General features: G+C 58.1%; 2 protein-coding genes across 3 annotated transcripts; both read left to right on the top strand.

Moving 5' to 3' along the window:
• The first annotated feature begins 6,396 nt into the window (after nt 1-6,396).
• Nucleotides 6,397-15,696, top strand: DPH1 (diphthamide biosynthesis 1). 2 transcript variants are annotated; one of them, XM_075561211.1, is made up of 13 exons: nt 6,397-6,535; nt 8,140-8,292; nt 8,382-8,445; nt 10,211-10,332; nt 10,687-10,844; nt 10,963-11,084; nt 12,943-13,011; nt 13,328-13,484; nt 13,589-13,689; nt 14,176-14,254; nt 14,525-14,665; nt 14,819-14,929; nt 15,561-15,696. In XM_075561211.1, exons 1-12 carry the CDS (start codon nt 6,475-6,477, stop codon nt 14,909-14,911), a joined length of 1,320 nt encoding a protein of 439 aa, XP_075417326.1. In that variant the 5' UTR covers nt 6,397-6,474; the 3' UTR covers nt 14,912-14,929; nt 15,561-15,696. The 2 variants fall into 2 exon arrangements, with proteins under 2 accessions (XP_075417326.1, XP_075417325.1); XM_075561210.1 differs by having other exon boundaries at nt 13,586-13,689.
• On the top strand, nt 14,958-16,378 carry OVCA2 (OVCA2 serine hydrolase domain containing). The gene is made up of 2 exons (XM_075561212.1): nt 14,958-15,276; nt 15,561-16,378. The coding sequence occupies exons 1-2, from the start codon at nt 15,102-15,104 to the stop codon at nt 16,055-16,057; spliced, it is 672 nt and encodes a 223-aa protein (XP_075417327.1). The 5' UTR covers nt 14,958-15,101; the 3' UTR covers nt 16,058-16,378.
• The last annotated feature ends 779 nt before the right edge of the window (nt 16,379-17,157 follow it).

Below are 17,157 nucleotides of genomic sequence, written 5' to 3'. Positions count from 1 at the left end.
CCACGGCCGCGGCGCGCCCTCCGGGCACCAGGGCCGCTCACTGTGGTCTCGGGCTGACCCCTTCGGCCTGACCGCTTGGTCCAAAGAACAACCCCGCTGTCCTGCAACTGACCACTGCTCCACCGCAACCCCTAGGCGAGGGAGTGCCCGTAAACCCGCCGGCCCGCGGGGAAGGAACTGCTTCCCCGAGGGCCCGAGCCCCTACGCCGGGCGGGTCCCGGGGTTCGCGGCTCTGTCCGGCGCGCGCGCACAACTCCAACTTGCCCCTGCGGTTCCAACTCACCTTTGCGAAGCATGTTGGCCGCGGGGCCGCCGCTCCGAGGTCGGTGTAGGCGCGCTCCCTCCGGGGCTCCAGATTCAAATCCCGGAGCGCCGGCTGCAGCTAATCCGAGAGCGCCGAGGCGGGGGCAACCCGGGGATCCGCTGGTGCCCGGCGGCCGGGCCCCGCAGGGGCATGGTGAGCCCGAGCCCCGCGCCGAGGGCACCGGCGCCCGCCAGCTACCGCGGCGCTGCCCCGCAGCAGCCTCGCGCGCGCGCTCAGCCCCGGGGCGAACGGTTTGCTCCGCGGAGCCGGCGGCCTGCTTCTGCCGCCCGGAGCACTTTGCAGGCGGTTTTGAGGGGGGACGCCGCCCCCCAGCCTGCGGGCCACAGCCCCCTCCTCTCCGCCCCCTCGGGCCGCCGCCGAGGCTGCTGCAAAAGGGCGCTCGCACGCACCGCTGAGCTCCGGGGAAAGCGCCCTGCGAGCGTTTGCAGGACCAAGCGAGCGGCGGAGCGGGGCGCCTCCCTTCCTCCCGCCCCCCCCTCGGCTTCCCCCACCTCTCCACCTCCTCCTCCTCCTCCTCCCTCCCGCGCTCGCGAGCTCGCGAGCTCCCTCCCTCCTTCCCGCTCCGCTCCCCGCCCCCGCTCACCGAGCGCCTCCCATACAAAATTTATGAAAGTGCTCTCAGCTCGCGGTGCCGAGCGCCGTCCTATTCCCTGGGCAGCGGCGCTCAGCCGCGCGGCGCCGCCTCCCAAGGTGTTTTCGCTGCGCCCGCCCCCGGGGACGGCCCTGGGCCCGCGTCCGTCCAAGTACCTGCTGCCCCTGCCCCTGGGCCGGTCCTCGGAACACTTTAACGCCCCTCCCCGGCCCCACGGACCTCCCGTGGCCCGCACACGCAGCCCAGCCCCCTCCCGCTCGCCCTTCGCGGCTGGAGGTCACCGGGAGAAGCGGCAGCGAGCGTGCGCCCCGCCGCCCGGTTGGGTCAGGAGAACGACCGCGCAAAGCCCCGATCCCAAGTCCGCGCCCCGGTCCACCTCCGCCCCGCCTGCTGCCCCTGCGGCCTCGGAGGCTCGACGGCTCTTCCCGGCCCGCACGCGCTCCAGTCCCCGCTCCCCCCCCCAAGTTGCCCCGCATCTCGCGTCCCAAGGCGCTGTTCTTTTTGGGAGGAGGGCCGCCGGAGGAAGTAAGGCTTGCCCCGAGCTAATCTTGGCTCGCAGCAAGAGTTCAGCTGTATATCTCCACGAGCCAGTGCGAGGCCCAGGTCAGCCCCCCACTCCTGGGGGCGCGCTGATCTTCCTCGGCCCCGCAGACCCCGCCCCGCCCCCCGGGAGCCCCGGAAGATGGAGGAGGCTGGCCTAGAAAGCGGTCCCGCAGGGCGGTCGGGTGGGTTGAGTGTAGGCAAGGTGCTGGGGAGATCTTAAATAGAGACCGGCGCCCCCTTCTGACCTCGCATAAAGGGGGTGCCAAGCTCGCTGACGACAAGGTCACCGGTTCCAACCCAGCAGCGGCCAGAGCGGAAACCATGACAAGGCGGGCCGCTGCAGTAAAGATTTCCAATCTTGGGAGTCATGTCTTAGGTTCGCGATGGGGCTGAATTAGAGTCGTGGTACTGGTTTGGGGTGCGGTTGGGGTTGGAGAAGGGGAAAAGAGTGGGCCGGGTCACTCATTCAACACGTATGTGTGGGTTCTGGAAACTAGATTCGTGAAGGAGACAAAGTCCCTGGATTCATAACGTACCCCTATCCCTTTGCGAACAACAGTAACGAAACAGTTGCCTTCCCATTAGTTTCCGACTCATGGCGACCCCTTGTGTACAGAGCAGAACTGCACCCCATCTGGGTTTCCACATTGCGGCCTGTTGGATGTCTCTCGCCAGGCCTTTTCTTCCAAGTTTTCAGCCTGAGTTCTTGACTCTTCTGTTAGGAGTCAGAGTTGAACCTAAGCTTTTGCATCCTCGGGGTCTCCGCCGGATAGATGTCAGCACGCAGACACCACGATGCCCCTGGACAACGGGGGACTGCCACCTAGGGTTTTCTATTCATGGGAGCACACTGCATGCCGCAGGGCGCCCCCAGAGCAGCTGTTGGGTTGCAGCCATCAGCCTTTCAATTAGCAGCGAGTGCTTAACCCTGCCGCCACCAGGGCCTTCCCTTACCATCTAACAGGGGAACACAATAAGGGACGGTTAGAATGCTTGGGTGCTTTGAAGCAAAGAAAGCAGGGAATTCTGCCGGAGTTGGCTTGAGGGGGGTCAGAGACAGCTTCTCTGGGGAGGTGAGAGGTACGCAGAGATCTGGTTCAGCCAAGTGAGAATGAGTCCTATGACTCCCAGGAGAAAGCTTGGGGCTGGCGTGGAGGAACTGGCATAGCAGGAGGAGGTGCAGAGTGTGAGGGCTCTGCTAGATTGGAAATAGGGTGGAGGATGGAAGACATGGTACCAAAGTGGTGGCAGACCCTGCTGTGCCTTTCACAAGGAGAATCACCATGAACAGCCCAAGGCCTGTTCCTATGAGGCAGAGAGAGGCGGGACGCGCCTCTACACGCCAACCTTTCTACCAGTTCTGACACCAGCTTTCCTGTTCTGGTACCCGAGAGGTCTAGGTTTGATCATGCATTGCACCGGCCACACGGACCTCACAGACCATACTCAGTTATGGGGTGTAATAGAGATGTTGACAGGTTACAATTCAGGTTCAGGAATGCTCAGGATACAGTGTTTGCTTTTTTTGCTCAAGGTAGCCTCTTCTCAGCTGTTCTTCACAGGTACACCTCTGCCCAGCCTTGAGCTCCTCGGCCCTGTCCTCATCCTGCTCAAGCAAGTGTCAGAAAGCTCCTTTAACTCTGCCACCAAGTCACCCCACTCCATCAGCAGGCCTCCAGCAAGTCTGGAGGTGCTTGGGTTTCTTGATCTGGGAGCTGGGAAGCCCACCCCTATCTTGTGATGGTCTCTGTTGCCTTGTTCCTCTTCTTACTGTCGATACTATTACAGCTCTCTGCCTCGTGGATCCAGGAGGCTCTCCGGTGCAAGGACCCCAATTCAAAGGCCAGGACGCTCCACTTCTGGGACTCTTGTTTCTTGATGGTCCCGAGGTCCCCCATTCTGCCTCTGCAATAGCTCATTTTAAGTCTCCTGGGTGGCAGATCTGATCAATCCACATGTTGGGGTTCCCATACCCCTTATTTGCATGGTTCCACTCCCACAAGGGTGCCAAGCACCTTATTTACATTGTCAGCACTCTATCCACCCCCCTTGGTGGGAAAGTACATCAGCGCCTCCCGTTTCCATGCTCCTACCTAGTCATTTAATGGGAACCACTAGGACTCTGGCAACAAGAGCCATTTAAGTAATTCACAGCACCACAGGGATGATCCGGGAGCGCTTTGCAGAAGCCACTTTTCGGGCTTCCCTGGCAGGAAAGAGGGCAAATGCTTGGAGGTTGGGAAAGCAACCTGGTGTGTTCTGGAGGTTAAGAAGATTCACTCCAGGATTTCATGGGACAATTCAGTCACTTGGCATAACAGTTCACCCAACCTAGTGAAGTGAAAAAGGGGTCTGGAGTCTTAAAAGCAGGTGAAGAGACCCAAGACACAAATCCTCTAGTTCTCTACTCACCGGGAGGGAAATAATGAAAAGATAACCAGAAGCTCAGAGAAGAAACAAGCCTACAACCACCTCATCTACTGCAGGGCCAGAAGAACTAGATGGTGCCCGGCTAGCAGCACAGACTGTTCTGCCTAGGGTCATAAGGGTCGGTCCTGGATCAAATGGGAGAAAACGTAGGGAGAACAAACATTATTAAGGGAAAAAAGCCAGCCAAACCGGAACAACAGTAGAGAACAGAGGATGACCTGAGACCCTTTTTAAACCTAGATCTTATCCTATCGCCCGAGATCACCTTCTAGTGAAATAGCAGCTGGGGTACACAAAATAAAGGATAAGAGTAATGTCCTACTTAAAAGTCATCCGTGTAAGAGCAGGAAGGCCCACTGAGTCAAAAGCAAAGATGAGAAGAGAAAGGGGTAGGGAAACTAGAGTATCAAAAAGGGAACAAACAACCAGAATTACAGAGAATGTTGACACATTGTGATCCATGTACCTTACGTCACTGAACAATATGTGTGGAATTGTCAAGTGAGAACCTAACTCGCTGTGTAAAATTTTCATATATATATAGACTTTTTTTTAAAGAAGAAGATTGGTTTCTCTTGGAGCAGGACCACAGGCAAAACAGTTCTTCTCACAGCCTGGAACAGCCAGAGGGCTCAGCCAACCCCACCCCTTGCCAGAACTCAGCCAGGTGGAAATGAAAGGCAAACTCCAAGATACTCTGAGCTGCAGAAGGCTTCCATCGGGAAAGCAAGTCCCAGAGAGGTTGAACAATGTGCTCAATGTCACACAGCAGATCAGGGAAAAAGCGTGGGCCTGAAGCGGTACATGCATCCTCCTTCCACCTCCCCAGCTGCCTCGTCATGACCCCCTGTCCCACAGACTCCAACATCTTAAGCGGAGTTGGTTGGGGTTGGGCGTGAGTGTGAGAAGCAGATTATTTTGGGCCTCAGGAGGACTGGGTGCTGTCTTGGAGTCCAGCCAGGGGGTGGGGGTGACCGTAGGCGGGTGTTGTGGTGTAGTGTGGGGGTGCACTGTACCCTCTTTCTTGTCAGGCACTAATTACTCAGACTGCTGAGTAACTCAGGCTGAGAGACCCTCATGGACAGATGGGGGTGTCCTCGGCCCAAGTTGAAGGATAGGCTTCATTGCCCTGCGTTGCAGGGTCTTGGGAAGGATTGTTCACATCTGCCCCTGCTGCCCAGTGTTCCTAGACAACACCTGGTTTTCTAATGGGGCCAGGTGTTTCATACAGCACAGAGGCTGTGGGACAAGGACACAGGAGGTGGGGTCCTTCTTCCAAAGGGCCTCACCTCTGCCAAAAGATATGGTCATCGGGGCAAGGCCCAGTTCTCCCTCTTGGAACTCCCAACTGCTTCCGGAGCTGAAGCTGACCACAGGCTAGGCCTTGGGGTCCTAAAGGGGTAGAGGCTGTGCTCTGGCAGTCTCAGGAATTGAGATTCCAAAACCTTAGGGCTCAGAGGACCAGGGAGAGCCAGGGAAGTCTATGATGGGGATTTCCCTAGCACCTGTGCTGGCCACATGCCTCTCCAAAGCTGATTGTCAACAGTGCCACCTGGCTGAATGGACCCCTTCTGGTCCACACCTCTTGCTCACTCTCAGCCAGCTTGGCCTGTTCTTCTCGGGGCCTCACTCTGGCGGCTTGTTTTCACTGCTTTTGCACTTTAATTAGGGCTTTCCAAGCAAGGAGGGCCTCTGGGGGAGCCCGAGGCCACAAAGCTGCCTTAAAGAGCCACTGCAGAGGAGATCGGTGCCAGGGGGTTGGGTGGGCAAACAGCCTGGAGGACCATTGCCCTGTGGGGCTGACTTAGCTCGGGGCCAGCCCTGCAGATAATTTGCTCATCCAAAGATTGTGGTTGTCCCACTGTTGCTGGACCTTCTCTTTGGGCTTCCAGGAGCTAGGTCGCTGGTCTGGAGAAAAGCTTAGCTAGGTCTGAGGGGCAGCAAGAGCCAGAAAACAGAAGTCAGGAATGGGGTAAGACAGTGGACGACCAGAGACGGGCCCACCCACCTGGAAAAGCCCCAACAGGCTCAGCTCCTCCTGCACAGCGGTTCCTTGCACCTTGGCCTTCCCACACAGGATGGGTTCGGGTTCTAGACCACTGCCTACACTTCGCGCCAAGACTCTCCACTTACTTGGAGTTGGGCTGGCGGACGCTGAGTTCTAGATCTGTCCTGTCCTGGCAAGGGCCCAAAGAGAGAAATGTGACCCCATCCCACAGTCTCCGTCTGGCTGGTCACTGCTTATAAGGAGGGGACAAAAGGAGAGAGGCTGGAGACCTGGCTGAGAGTCCTATTCACGAAACTCGGGGACGCCCCCGCGCCATCCCTTTTGGGCTTGCGGGGCCAGAGACTGGTGACCCGGGGAGCAGAACCGCGATGGACAGGGACCACTAGGGGCTCCCGAGAGTCTAGACTTTCCGGACTGAGATGGGGGCCCACTTAACCCCGCCTCTCCCTTCTCCTTCTAGGTCCCCACCCAGAGAGTCTCCGCCCCTCGCAGGGCAATCGGCGATCGATTGCGATGCCTGCGCTCTCCACGTTCTGCTAGCGCTGTCTTTCTAGCTCCCACGTGGGCCGGTTGGTGATGGCGGCGCTGGCTGTGTCTGAGGCGACCGAGCCCGCCGGCCGAAGCGGCCCTGGCCGAGGTGGGTGCTGCAGCGCTGCCGCCTCCAGACCTCCCGTCTCGGGGTGGGGCCCTTCCATCAAGGGCAGGGTCAGTCTCCTCTGTCGGCGCCACACCCGGAAGTCACTAGCACTGGACTGTCACTCGCTCTGGGCTGCTGCTGTCACCTGGATGGGGGTTGGGGGGGCGGGTCTGGCCTCATAAGTGTGTGGGCCTCAAGCCTACCTTTCCCCAAGTCTTAGCCGGCAGGCAGACTCATGGGAAGTCACGGATAGCGCGGAGCCGAGGGCACCTGGCCCGTGGCGGCCGTCCACAGGACCCTTAGGGAACGTTTTCAGGGGAGACGCGTGTCGTTTCATTCACTGAGCGCTGATTGAATGCGGGGACTAGACTACTGCCGCTGCCCTCAGGGATCTCACAGTCTACGGGGAATACGGATGCAAACAGATGGGCACAGCCACCTGGTGGAGGAGGCGCCCATCCACAGCCCCTCGGAGCACTTGGGACTTGAGCACCTAAGGCGAACAGATTCTGAACAGCCCACCCCCACCCCACCCCGCCAGCGCTGCCCTGGCTGCCCTAAGACCTCTGAAACAGCTAGGCCCAAACCACAGTGCTGGCACCATTTGCATCTGGACTCCGTGCCCAGCCTGCCAGTCCAGCCGCTTTCCCTGTTCCCCTCCAGCCTCTCCCCAGCCGCCACCACGTTCACGATGAAGATCTCTCAGAGTGCAGGTTTTTGGCGATCAGTAGTGGTTGCATAAATGAGTATCCTAAAGGATGAGTGCACTTTTCTGTTCTCACCTGTTTGCTCACACTCCTGGCCCAAACACCCAACACCTGACATGCAGTCGATTCGGACTCATCGGGACCCTGTAAAGCACACAGAACTGCCCCTGTGAGTTTCTGAGACTGGTAACTGGTGGTGGAAGTAGAACATTTCAGGCCCCCCATGTCCCCCCTAACTAAAGTATGCTTTTCCCATCTGTCTGCAGAAGGGGAGAAGGTGATGGGGCTGGGAAACCAGTTAGTGCAGTCAAATATAGGTTGTTTATTTCCTTCTCAAGTATTTGATGCTGCTTTGGGTGTATTTCCTTTTCAAATGGAGGGGGGGAGTACAACAATAAACCGATGTGGGCATGCTCAGTGGGACAGTAAGGAGGCAGTTTCTCAAGTAAGCAGTTACGACCATTTGGAACCGTTCCTATGTCTGGGCCTCAAAGCTTCAAGATGTTCTCCAGGAATATGGTAGGAGGAGAGGCATTCTTCCAGACCTGATGAGCTGACTAGACTTGAGCTTTCTACTGGATTGTTCTGTATCAGGTAGCGATTGTGTGGATACAGGCTCATTGCCCCTTAGTGCAGTCCCTTGGTGTCACCTCTCTTCTGGGCTAAGGACTGAACCTCAATGCTTTGGTTTCTGATAATCTTACAATGGAGTGAATTCATTATGCAGACTTCCTTCTGGCTTAATGGGTTGTCTCCAGCTTCGACATGAACTCTGAGAAGAAAGCAGCCCTTGTGGCATCTGGGATCTGGGTTGTGAACCTTGATGGAGGGAACAGCTTCGCTGGGTCTGGCTGTGGACAAGGCCAAGTGCTGATTCAGGCCTTACATTCATCCTAGCTCGAGCGCTTCGGGGTCGCTTAGCCAATCAGATCCCTCCTGAGATCCTGAACAACCCCCAGCTGCAGGCAGCCATCCAGGTGCTGCCCGACAACTACAACTTTGAGATCCCCAAGACCATCTGGAGGATCCAACAGGCCCAAGCCAAGAAGGGTGAGCCCCCAAACTTTGGGTATGGTGAGGTTGACTCGTCCAGCCTCCTCCCTGCTTTCCGCCTCTTAAATCTCGGCTCTGTCTTGCAGTGGCCTTACAAATGCCCGAAGGTCTCCTCCTCTTCGCCTGCACCCTGGTGGATATTTTGGAAAGGTGAGGCAGTGGCTGGTGCTGCAGAGCCCAGCCCTCCCAGTGCCAGCCGGCACTGCCTGTGGCTATCCTTGTCTCCCTCTAGAGCAATGGTTCTCAGCCTTCCGAATGCATGCTGCGACCCTTTCATCCAGTTCCTCATGTTGTGGTGACCCCCAACCCTAAAACTATTTCCATTGCTACATCATCACTGTCATTTTGCGACTGATGAATCAGGCAACCCCTGTGAAGGGGTCGTTCAATGCCCAAAGGGGTTGTGACCCCCAGGGTGAGAACCCCTGCTGGAGTCTAGACCTTTGTGTAGCCTCCCTCCCCCTTCTCTGCCAGTTCCTGGCACCAAGGGAAAAGCCCAAACCAAACTTCCAGCTCTGCTGCCTTCAGACAAATTTTCCCTCCCCTACAAGAAAACAACAACAAAACAAAACACCTGAGAGAAAGAGGTTCATTCCAGTATCTTCTAAACTGGGCTCACAGCAAGTGATGGGGCCCTAGAAGGAATCTATGACTTCCTCAGAACTGCCCCTGGGCCGGGCTGGGTGGTCTGCACAAAGTGTGGCTGGGGGTACATTCAAGGCAAGGGTGGGTCTGGCCGAGGAAGGGTGCCTAGGAGAAGGGATTCTTATGTCCCTCCACTTCCCATGAAGTTTCTGTAATCGTGGGTGGCAGGGGGGGGGGCACTGCCCAGCCATCTGGAATTAGCACAGTGAGGGGAGGGGGAAGGAGAAAGGGGAGGTCATTTGGTAATGGGCGACTCCTACTTCCCTGCTGGCACCCTCCCCCCACCCAGCTCCCCAGCCCCACTGCTGCTACCAACTCTTTTCTGCTCCCACCCTTTTGCTCCTTGGGGATGCTCTCTGGGGCTCGGGCCAATTTGCATACATTTTAATCTATAAAAAATTAAGTGCTCCGACTGACTCAGACGCCTGGGCTGCATTCTAAGGAGCTGAATAATCTGCTCTGTGCACAGCCTGATTTGAGGAAGGGGTGAAGGAGGGTGGGGGTGGCTGGCAGTAGCACTGCTCCCCCATCACATCCTCAGGAGCAGAATGGGTGGGGCAGGGCCAGGGGTACATCTGCCCCAAGAAAGGTCTGGTCCTCCTCCTACCCCCACCCCGTAATGAGTCAGGGGTGCAGGGTCTTCCCTGCCCACCCCCGCCCCCCAGTGATTCAGGCCTGGCAGCGGATCCCATGGCAATGCGCTGGCCAGAGCCCACTCTTCCTGATGAATAGCGGGGGGTAGGCGGTGCCATGTGCTATGTGGGCGCTGTGCCTGGGTCCTCCCATCCTGGGCATGGAGAGCCCTGCCTGGTGGTGGGGAGGTGGCGGGGATTCCAGGTGAGAGGGGAGGCTATGGGTACCCACACGCCCATGCCCCTGGAGACCACAGAAGTAGGTGCCTTCACATGCGGGTCCACGCGTGGACTCACTGCTCCGGGTGGAAGGAGGCCTGGTAGTCACCGGCCCTGGACTCTGTTTCACTGACTTAGGCTGCCAGGGTGAGAGTCGGGCTCTGTCTCCCAGCTGAGCCCAGGCAGAGGAATCGGGGGTGATGGCGACCAAACTCATGCAACTATAGTTTCAGGATCCGCTGCCAGAGTCTAGGGAGGTAGCAGATGGGCCCCACCTACTCGTTGCTGGCTGAAGTGGCAGCTGCCAACCTAAGGCACTGAGAGAGGTGGGGAGAGGGGGACTGGGCCCTAAGATCCCTCCAAGGGGTTCCCTCGCTCTAGCACCTCCAAGGTCTCTCCCAACTCACCCCTCCCCTCAGGTTCACAGAGGCTGAAGTGATGGTGATGGGGGACGTGACCTATGGGGCGTGCTGCGTGGATGACTTCACTGCGAGGGCCCTGGGGGCAGACTTCCTGGTGCACTATGGTCACAGTTGCCTGGGTATGGTGGGCCAGGCTCCTGGCCTGGCAGGGCTGGAGGCGGGTGGGCCTTTTGGGATGGCCACAGCCTTGCTGCTCTGCAGGTGGAGCTGTCCTTTGATTTGGTTGCCGTGGAAACTGTGCTACTGTCCCAGATGTGGGCTTATTGCAAGGCTTATTGTCATTGAGCATGTTGGGCCCCTGGCCGAGTGACTGAGAAGCTTTTCGGGGGGGTACCTGTGACCCCAGTTCCTCCCACCCCCCTCCAACCCAGAGGTGGAAATAGAGGTGCTGCCTTCTCAAAGACTTTGGCCCAGGCCAGGCCTCTGCTCCTCCTGCCTTCCAACTAGTCTCCTGAAGTCGTCTCTCCTCCCAGTTCCCATGGACACGTCGGCCCAAGACTTCCGGGTACTGTATGTGTTCGTGGACATCCGGATCGACACTGCCCACCTGCTGGACTCCATCCGTGTCACCTTTCCCCGCACCAGTGCTCTGGCCCTGGTCAGCACCATCCAGTTTGTGTCGAGCCTGCAGGTTAGTGGACGTGAAGATGGACTGGCAGCGGCCAGTGGCCAGTCCCGGGCTGTGCCTGGAACCTGCTCCTAGCTCTCCATCCCACGCCACTTGCTTTCTTCCCTCCTTACATCTGCAGGCAGCTGCCCACGAGCTGAAAGCTGAGTACCGTGTGCACGTGCCACAGTGCAAGCCTCTGTCCCCTGGGGAGATTCTGGGGTGCACTTCCCCCCAACTGTCCAAAGAGGTGGAGGCGATTGTGTAAGTTAGAAAAGGGGGCCCTTGTGGGAGAATCAGAAATGAGCCCTGGAAGGGAGCCCGAGGTTCCTCGTACAGGAAAGGAAACAGGCTTAAGTTCTTTAACCATCTGCCCAAAGGGTGCACTGACAAAATGGGGACTAAAAATCAGGTTTCTTCCCTCCCTCTCCTGCTCTACGCCCATCACCCAGAGGCTGTGCTCAGGGTGGGGGCAGGAATTGATGGGGGTGGGGGGTGGCTAGAAATGTTGGGAATATAATTGGAGAAGATGGATGGGCACGCCCAGGCTGCAGCCCCATTAATTTCGCATCCGGACAGCTAACAAGCAGAAGCCGCATGTCTCCTGCCACCTAATTATTTTAGGTAATGGAAATGCTTAATGTTGTGTGAATGCAGCCAGCCTCAGAGCCCACAGCTCCCCCAGCTGGGACTGGGGAGGGGAGCCGGGTCCCAGCTAATGGCAAGGAGGGAGGTGGGGCACTCCCTGACTCAGGGCCTTCGGGGTTGGGGTTGGTCCCACAGGTCTGGCTGCACCCTCACAGGACACCCCTGTCCCTAGACACGGCCTCCCCAGCCCAGCCCTGAATGCCTGCTCCTGGAAGGGTGTTCCCCCTTTGCCTGAGCTCTTAGATGCTACCCAAGGCGGTGTCGGGATGAGTGATGGAGGGAGGGCCACCCTGGGGGCTGGCCATCCATCAAAACGAAGGGAGGTCTCTAAGAAGGACAATGAGCACTGCTACTGGCCAATTATCGCCCATGGCCTGACTCTTCAAGGTCTGCCATGGTACTGTTAGGGACAACAATATGCCGACAGGGCCATGCTACACCCTGGGGGATGCTGGACTGATCAAAGGGGCTGAAAAAGCAGGTGCCTGACGTTCACCAAATACGTCTAGGCACTTACGTTCTAGAGACTGCTTGGTATAAACCAACCCTTCCCACTACCATCGAGTCCATGCTGACTGAGGCTGGAAATCTTGCTGGGAACAGACAGCCTCACCTGTGGTCAGCAGCCCTGCACCTCACCCACAGCATCACAGTGATTACTGCGGGGGAAATGCCTTGACTTCCCTGAACCTCAGTTGTATCTTTTGTAAAATCTCCGAAGGCTTCAGCAGGAAATGAAGTAGCCGTTGATAGACTTCAGTAACAGCCGGCTCCGGGAACTGGTTTGCACAGCTCACAGCCCAACCTGGACTTGACTTCCCACATGTGCACTGGACTGGATGGGGGAAACCTGCTCCCACCTCTGAACTAGGCTCCCTACAACCTCCAAAAGGTCTTACTGTGGCCTTGACTGCCCTTTTACTCTGTCCCCAGAAGGTTGGGGTATGCCGCTCTTAGATTATGCATTACAGAATCTAATCTAGAGGGACTTTACGGTCCTCTCGTTCCCCAAACCAAATTCAACTGCCGTCGAGTCAATGCTGATTCATGGCCACCCTGTAGGACAGGGTGGACTGCCCCGGTGAGTTTCCAAGACAGTGACTCGTTACTGGAGTAGAAAGCCTTGTCTTTTTCCTGCAGAGCGGCTGGGGATTTCGAACTGCCAACTTTGTAGATGGCAGCCCAACGTGTAACCACTGTGCCACCAGGGCTCCTGCCCTGTAGTGGGCATGCCCTATTTTACATGTGGGAGAATTGAAAACCTCCAGTGATGAGGTGATGGCTTGTCCTGCTTCGCACATGAGGGGGCTTCATAGTTTGTGGGAGAATTCCATTATCTCTTCATTCCATTTTCCACAAACTCTTCGAAGCCCCCTGGTACAGTGAGCGGCACAGCCAGCCTAGCACTCAGGCCATGGTGGTGAGGGCTGCTATGTCCATCCCGCGCTGACGACCTCCTTCCTACTACCTGCAGATATCTTGGAGATGGCCGCTTCCACCTGGAGTCCGTCATGATTGCCAACCCCAATGTCCCTGCTTATCGGTATGAGCTGCTCTGGGCTGGCCGAGTTGGATGCCCTACCACTGGTCCCCTCAACTGGCAGAAACTTAGAAGCCTACTCTTGGCACTGGGGGGTCTGAAGCCCTGGACCTGGGCATCAGACCAGGAGCAGAGCCCCTGGGAGCTCACACTGTGATTCTAAAATCCTTCTGGACCCTTGCCGGCTTCCCCACCCCTGCAGTCAGAGGAGAAACGGTGCCTGGTGGCTTAGGAGCCCAAGGGGCTGTCAGGGATCCACGAGCTCAGTTGTAGTCCCGAGTGGCCGACACTGTGACCCTACCAGATCCCTCTTTTCCAGGTATGATCCATACAGCAAAGTCCTGTCCAGAGAGCACTATGACCACGAGCGCATGCAGGCCACCCGCCAAGAAGCCATAGCTGCTGCCCACTCTGGGAAATCTTGGGGCCTCATCCTGGGTACCTTGGGCCGCCAGGGAAGCCCCAAGATCCTGGAGGTCAGAGAGCTCTGGGTGGCTGAACACCCAGGTGGGAAAATTGGGATGCCTAGGAAACCCCGTTTGATCCTGGTGACCCCATCACCACCCTCTTCTCCCAGCAGCACCTGGAATCTCGGCTCCGTGCCCTGGGCCTCCCCTTCCTGAGGCTGCTGCTCTCCGAGATCTTCCCCAACAAGCTCAGCCTGTTTCCGGAGGTGGATGTGTAAGTTTCTCCAACTTTCTTGCCCAGCTGTGAGCCTTCCTAAAGATGCTGACACACTGGCTGCTGCCTGGCACCCACGGAATCAGGGATCCACCGGAATCATTTCCCTGGTCATGAAGTATGAGTGTTTCCTGAGTGCGTGCTCCCTTAACCATTGGTCACCCCTGCCTGGTCTGCCTCTAGGGCTCAGAGCTAATGGCAGTGTCATACTTGTTCTTGTGGGAAGTGAAGTCCAGGGGTGACTGGCGCCTGCACGGTGGACCAGGCACTGAGCTAGTTCCAGCACCAAGGGCTACCCAGGCCCTGTCCTCGGAAAGCTCACATCAGTAAAGAGAACAAGCAGCAGCAATGTAGTGGGATCTTTATTCTGCATAGCTGGTGACAGTCTTTAGAACAGGAACACTCTTAGAGTGTGCTGGAGACAGTGTGTCCCACTGCCTGGGAGATGAAGCTCTTCCAGCTAGTGTGACTGGCTTTTCTTCCCAGGTGGGTGCAGGTGGCATGTCCACGCCTTTCCATTGACTGGGGCACAGTTTTCCCCAAGCCACTACTGACACCATACGAGGTACATTTTGAGAATCTCTGGGTGACGGTGGGCTTTGCGCTTGGGTCTGTGAAGGGTGGGGCTCAGAATGGTGTGTGTGGGTTGGTTAAATTCATAGGTTCTGAAGCTTGACTGTCCGGGACCCCAGCGAGGCCACCTCGTAGACCTAGCTGTGTGTCCTCGGGAAAATCTCTGAACCTCTCTGGGCACCCCAAATCCTTTCTTAAGACCTTCAGAAAGCCAACCGGAGAATCCACTTCAGTCGTATGATCGCTGGTTCTTACCCCCTAGGCGGCCGTGGCTCTGAGGGACATATCCTGGCAGCAACCCTACCCCATGGACTTCTACGCCGGCAGCTCCTTGGGGCCCTGGACTGTGAACCACGGGCAGGACCGGGCCCCCAAGCCTCGGGGCCGGCCCGCTCCCGGGCAGGTGGGCGGGGACTCCGGAGGCGCCGCCCCTGGGGCCGGGCCAGCTCGCTGGCTGCTGCGAGCCGAAGCCGCCGCCGTGCGGCCAGGACGAGAACTGCCACGGGGCGGGGCTGGGGGCGGCGCCGAAGCCTCTAACCAGAGTCTGCATCCTCAGGTGCAGGGGGGATCCACGTGCCCCGCTCCAGCCGCGGCTTGGGAAGGCTGCAAGTGCAGAGACGAGGGGGTCGCTCCGCCCGCCGCCCCTTGAGACTTGCCCGGGGCCCAGGTACTCCTCCTCCAAGTTCTGGCGGCGCGCCGCGCCGAGCCTCCTGGTTGTCACGGAAACGCTCGCTGGGCCCGCCTTTAGGGCGGTGCCGGCGTCTGATCCCGCCCCGACACGCCTCTTCCGCTCGGGGAAAGCCCGTTTCCGGTGCTTCTGGGGCGCGCTGCCCAGCGGTATGGCGCCGCAGCCGCCCTTGCGCGTGTTGTGCCTGGCGGGTTTCCGGCAGAGCGAGCGCGGCTTCCGCGAGAAGACGGGCGCGCTGAGGAAAGCGTTGCGGGGCCGCGCGGAGCTCGTGTGCCTCAGCGGGCCGCACCCGGTCCCGGAGGCGGCGGGCCCCGAGCCAGACTCTGGTGAGACCACCAGCCCTGCCCCGGAAATGGGCGCCAGCCACCCGTGGGCGCGCGCCCGACCCTCTTCTTTCTGTCCATCCCCGTCGTTTCTCCTGCCCAACCCCCGCACGCGGCTCTGTGGGCGGCCTTCCCAGGCTTCCAGCTGCCCTGCTTCCCACTCGGCCCTGCGCTTGCCGCCCAGCTCGTCTCCCACCTCATTCTCCCCTCCCAAGCCCTCCCTTCCTCTTCTGCATCCACCGGGCTAGTCCTTAGCCTCACCCGCCCTCTTTTCTTTATTGCTGCAGGGCCCTGCGCTCCGGAGGAGCAGCCGCGGGGCTGGTGGTTCTCCGAGGCGGCGGCCGTTTTCTCTGCGCTGGAAGAGCCCACCGTGTGCAGGGGACTGGAGGAAGCCCTGGAAACGGTGGCACAAGCCGTGGCCCAGCAGGGGCCTTTTGACGGGCTCCTGGGTTTCAGCCAGGGGGCAGCATTAGCGGCCCTTGTGTGCGCCCTGGGCCAGGCTGGTGATGCCCGCTTCCCCTTGCCACGCTTCATCATTCTGATCTCAGGTTTCTGCCCGAGGGGCCGTGGACTCAAGGAACACATCCTGAGGGCCCCCATGTCAGTCCCCTCCCTCCATGTGTTTGGGGACACTGACCGTGTCATCCCTTCCCATGAGAGTGTGCAGCTGGCTAGCCAGTTCCCTGGAGCCATCACCCTCAACCACTCCGGAGGCCACTTCATTCCGGCCACTGCCTCCCAGCGCCAGGCTTACCTCAAGTTCCTGGACCAGTTTGCAGAGTGAAAATAACAATGCCTTTGTGTCTTCTGCCACCTCCAGCCTCTGGGGCACCTGGCATTGGGACAGCCTCCCCATCTGCTGTAGTCCCTGCCTCCCCTTTTCCCCCATACCCTGGAACTCCTCCTGCCCCCCACTGTGACCGCTGAAGAGACAAATACCGTTTTGCAGAGCTGTGCTCGGCATCAGAAAACAGCAAAAGGCCTTGATGGACAGACATCAAGGCATAAGGTCAGACAAATCCAGGCCAGTGAAGCCTTGGAGGAGGAGGGTGACATGGGAAAAGAAGGGTCTGGCACCGCTGGCTGTCACATAATAAAGTGATTACTGGAACTCGGCATCCTCATCTTATTATAGAAGAAGTAATTTTATAACAAGTTTTGGACCCTTGCTCATTCACACAGTCTAATCAAGCAACAAGGGTTTCCACTTGGGAGCCCCTGAGACAGGCTTGTGCCTGTGGGCACATACTGCATCTTGGTTGAAGTCTTAAGGTACAAGCTTTAGTAAAGGAGATGGCTAAGTCGGGATTTATGCTGGAGTTTGGAGAGAGAGAGCACTGACCAGGCTCTGCCTGGGCTCCAGTGCATTAAGCTCCTCTAGCTTGGCCCTTGAGAATTGGGTGCTGGCCTGTGCTCAAACCCCTTGTGTTTTTGGCATTCGCCTTACCTCTGTGAACGGTGACCTTTAAGGATGGGATATGACCTTAGGTGGAGACTAATGAATTGTCTCCTCACCTGGACATCAGGATGTTTTCTGATACCAATGCTACTCTAATGGCTACAGCCTAAGCAGACCGGTACTGTAATTGCCCACCCTAGCCACTTCCCGGTCCCTTGCAGTATTCCCAGGGTCCCTGGTGACATGACAGTACTGGGTTAGGCGTTAGGCTGCTAATGGAAAGATGGGCTGTTGAAACCTTCCAGGAGAAAGAAAGGCGAAGCGTTCTGCTCCTGTACGGACTTACAGGCTCAGAAACCCCCAGGGGGCAGCTGGGATTCATGTGGCTCCATGGCAGTGAGTTTGGTTTTCAGTCAGTGCCTAGCTGCACCCCCCACTGCTGTCCGCTCCTGAGCCTGCTCCCTTTCTGGAAGATGGCAGTCCTT

This window comes from Tenrec ecaudatus, chromosome 10 (genome assembly GCF_050624435.1).
Source record: "Tenrec ecaudatus isolate mTenEca1 chromosome 10, mTenEca1.hap1, whole genome shotgun sequence".
Classification (NCBI taxonomy): Eukaryota; Metazoa; Chordata; class Mammalia; order Afrosoricida; family Tenrecidae; genus Tenrec; species Tenrec ecaudatus.
The sequence above is the reverse complement of the archived record's forward strand: the minus strand, read 5'-3'. Positions and strand labels throughout refer to the sequence as shown.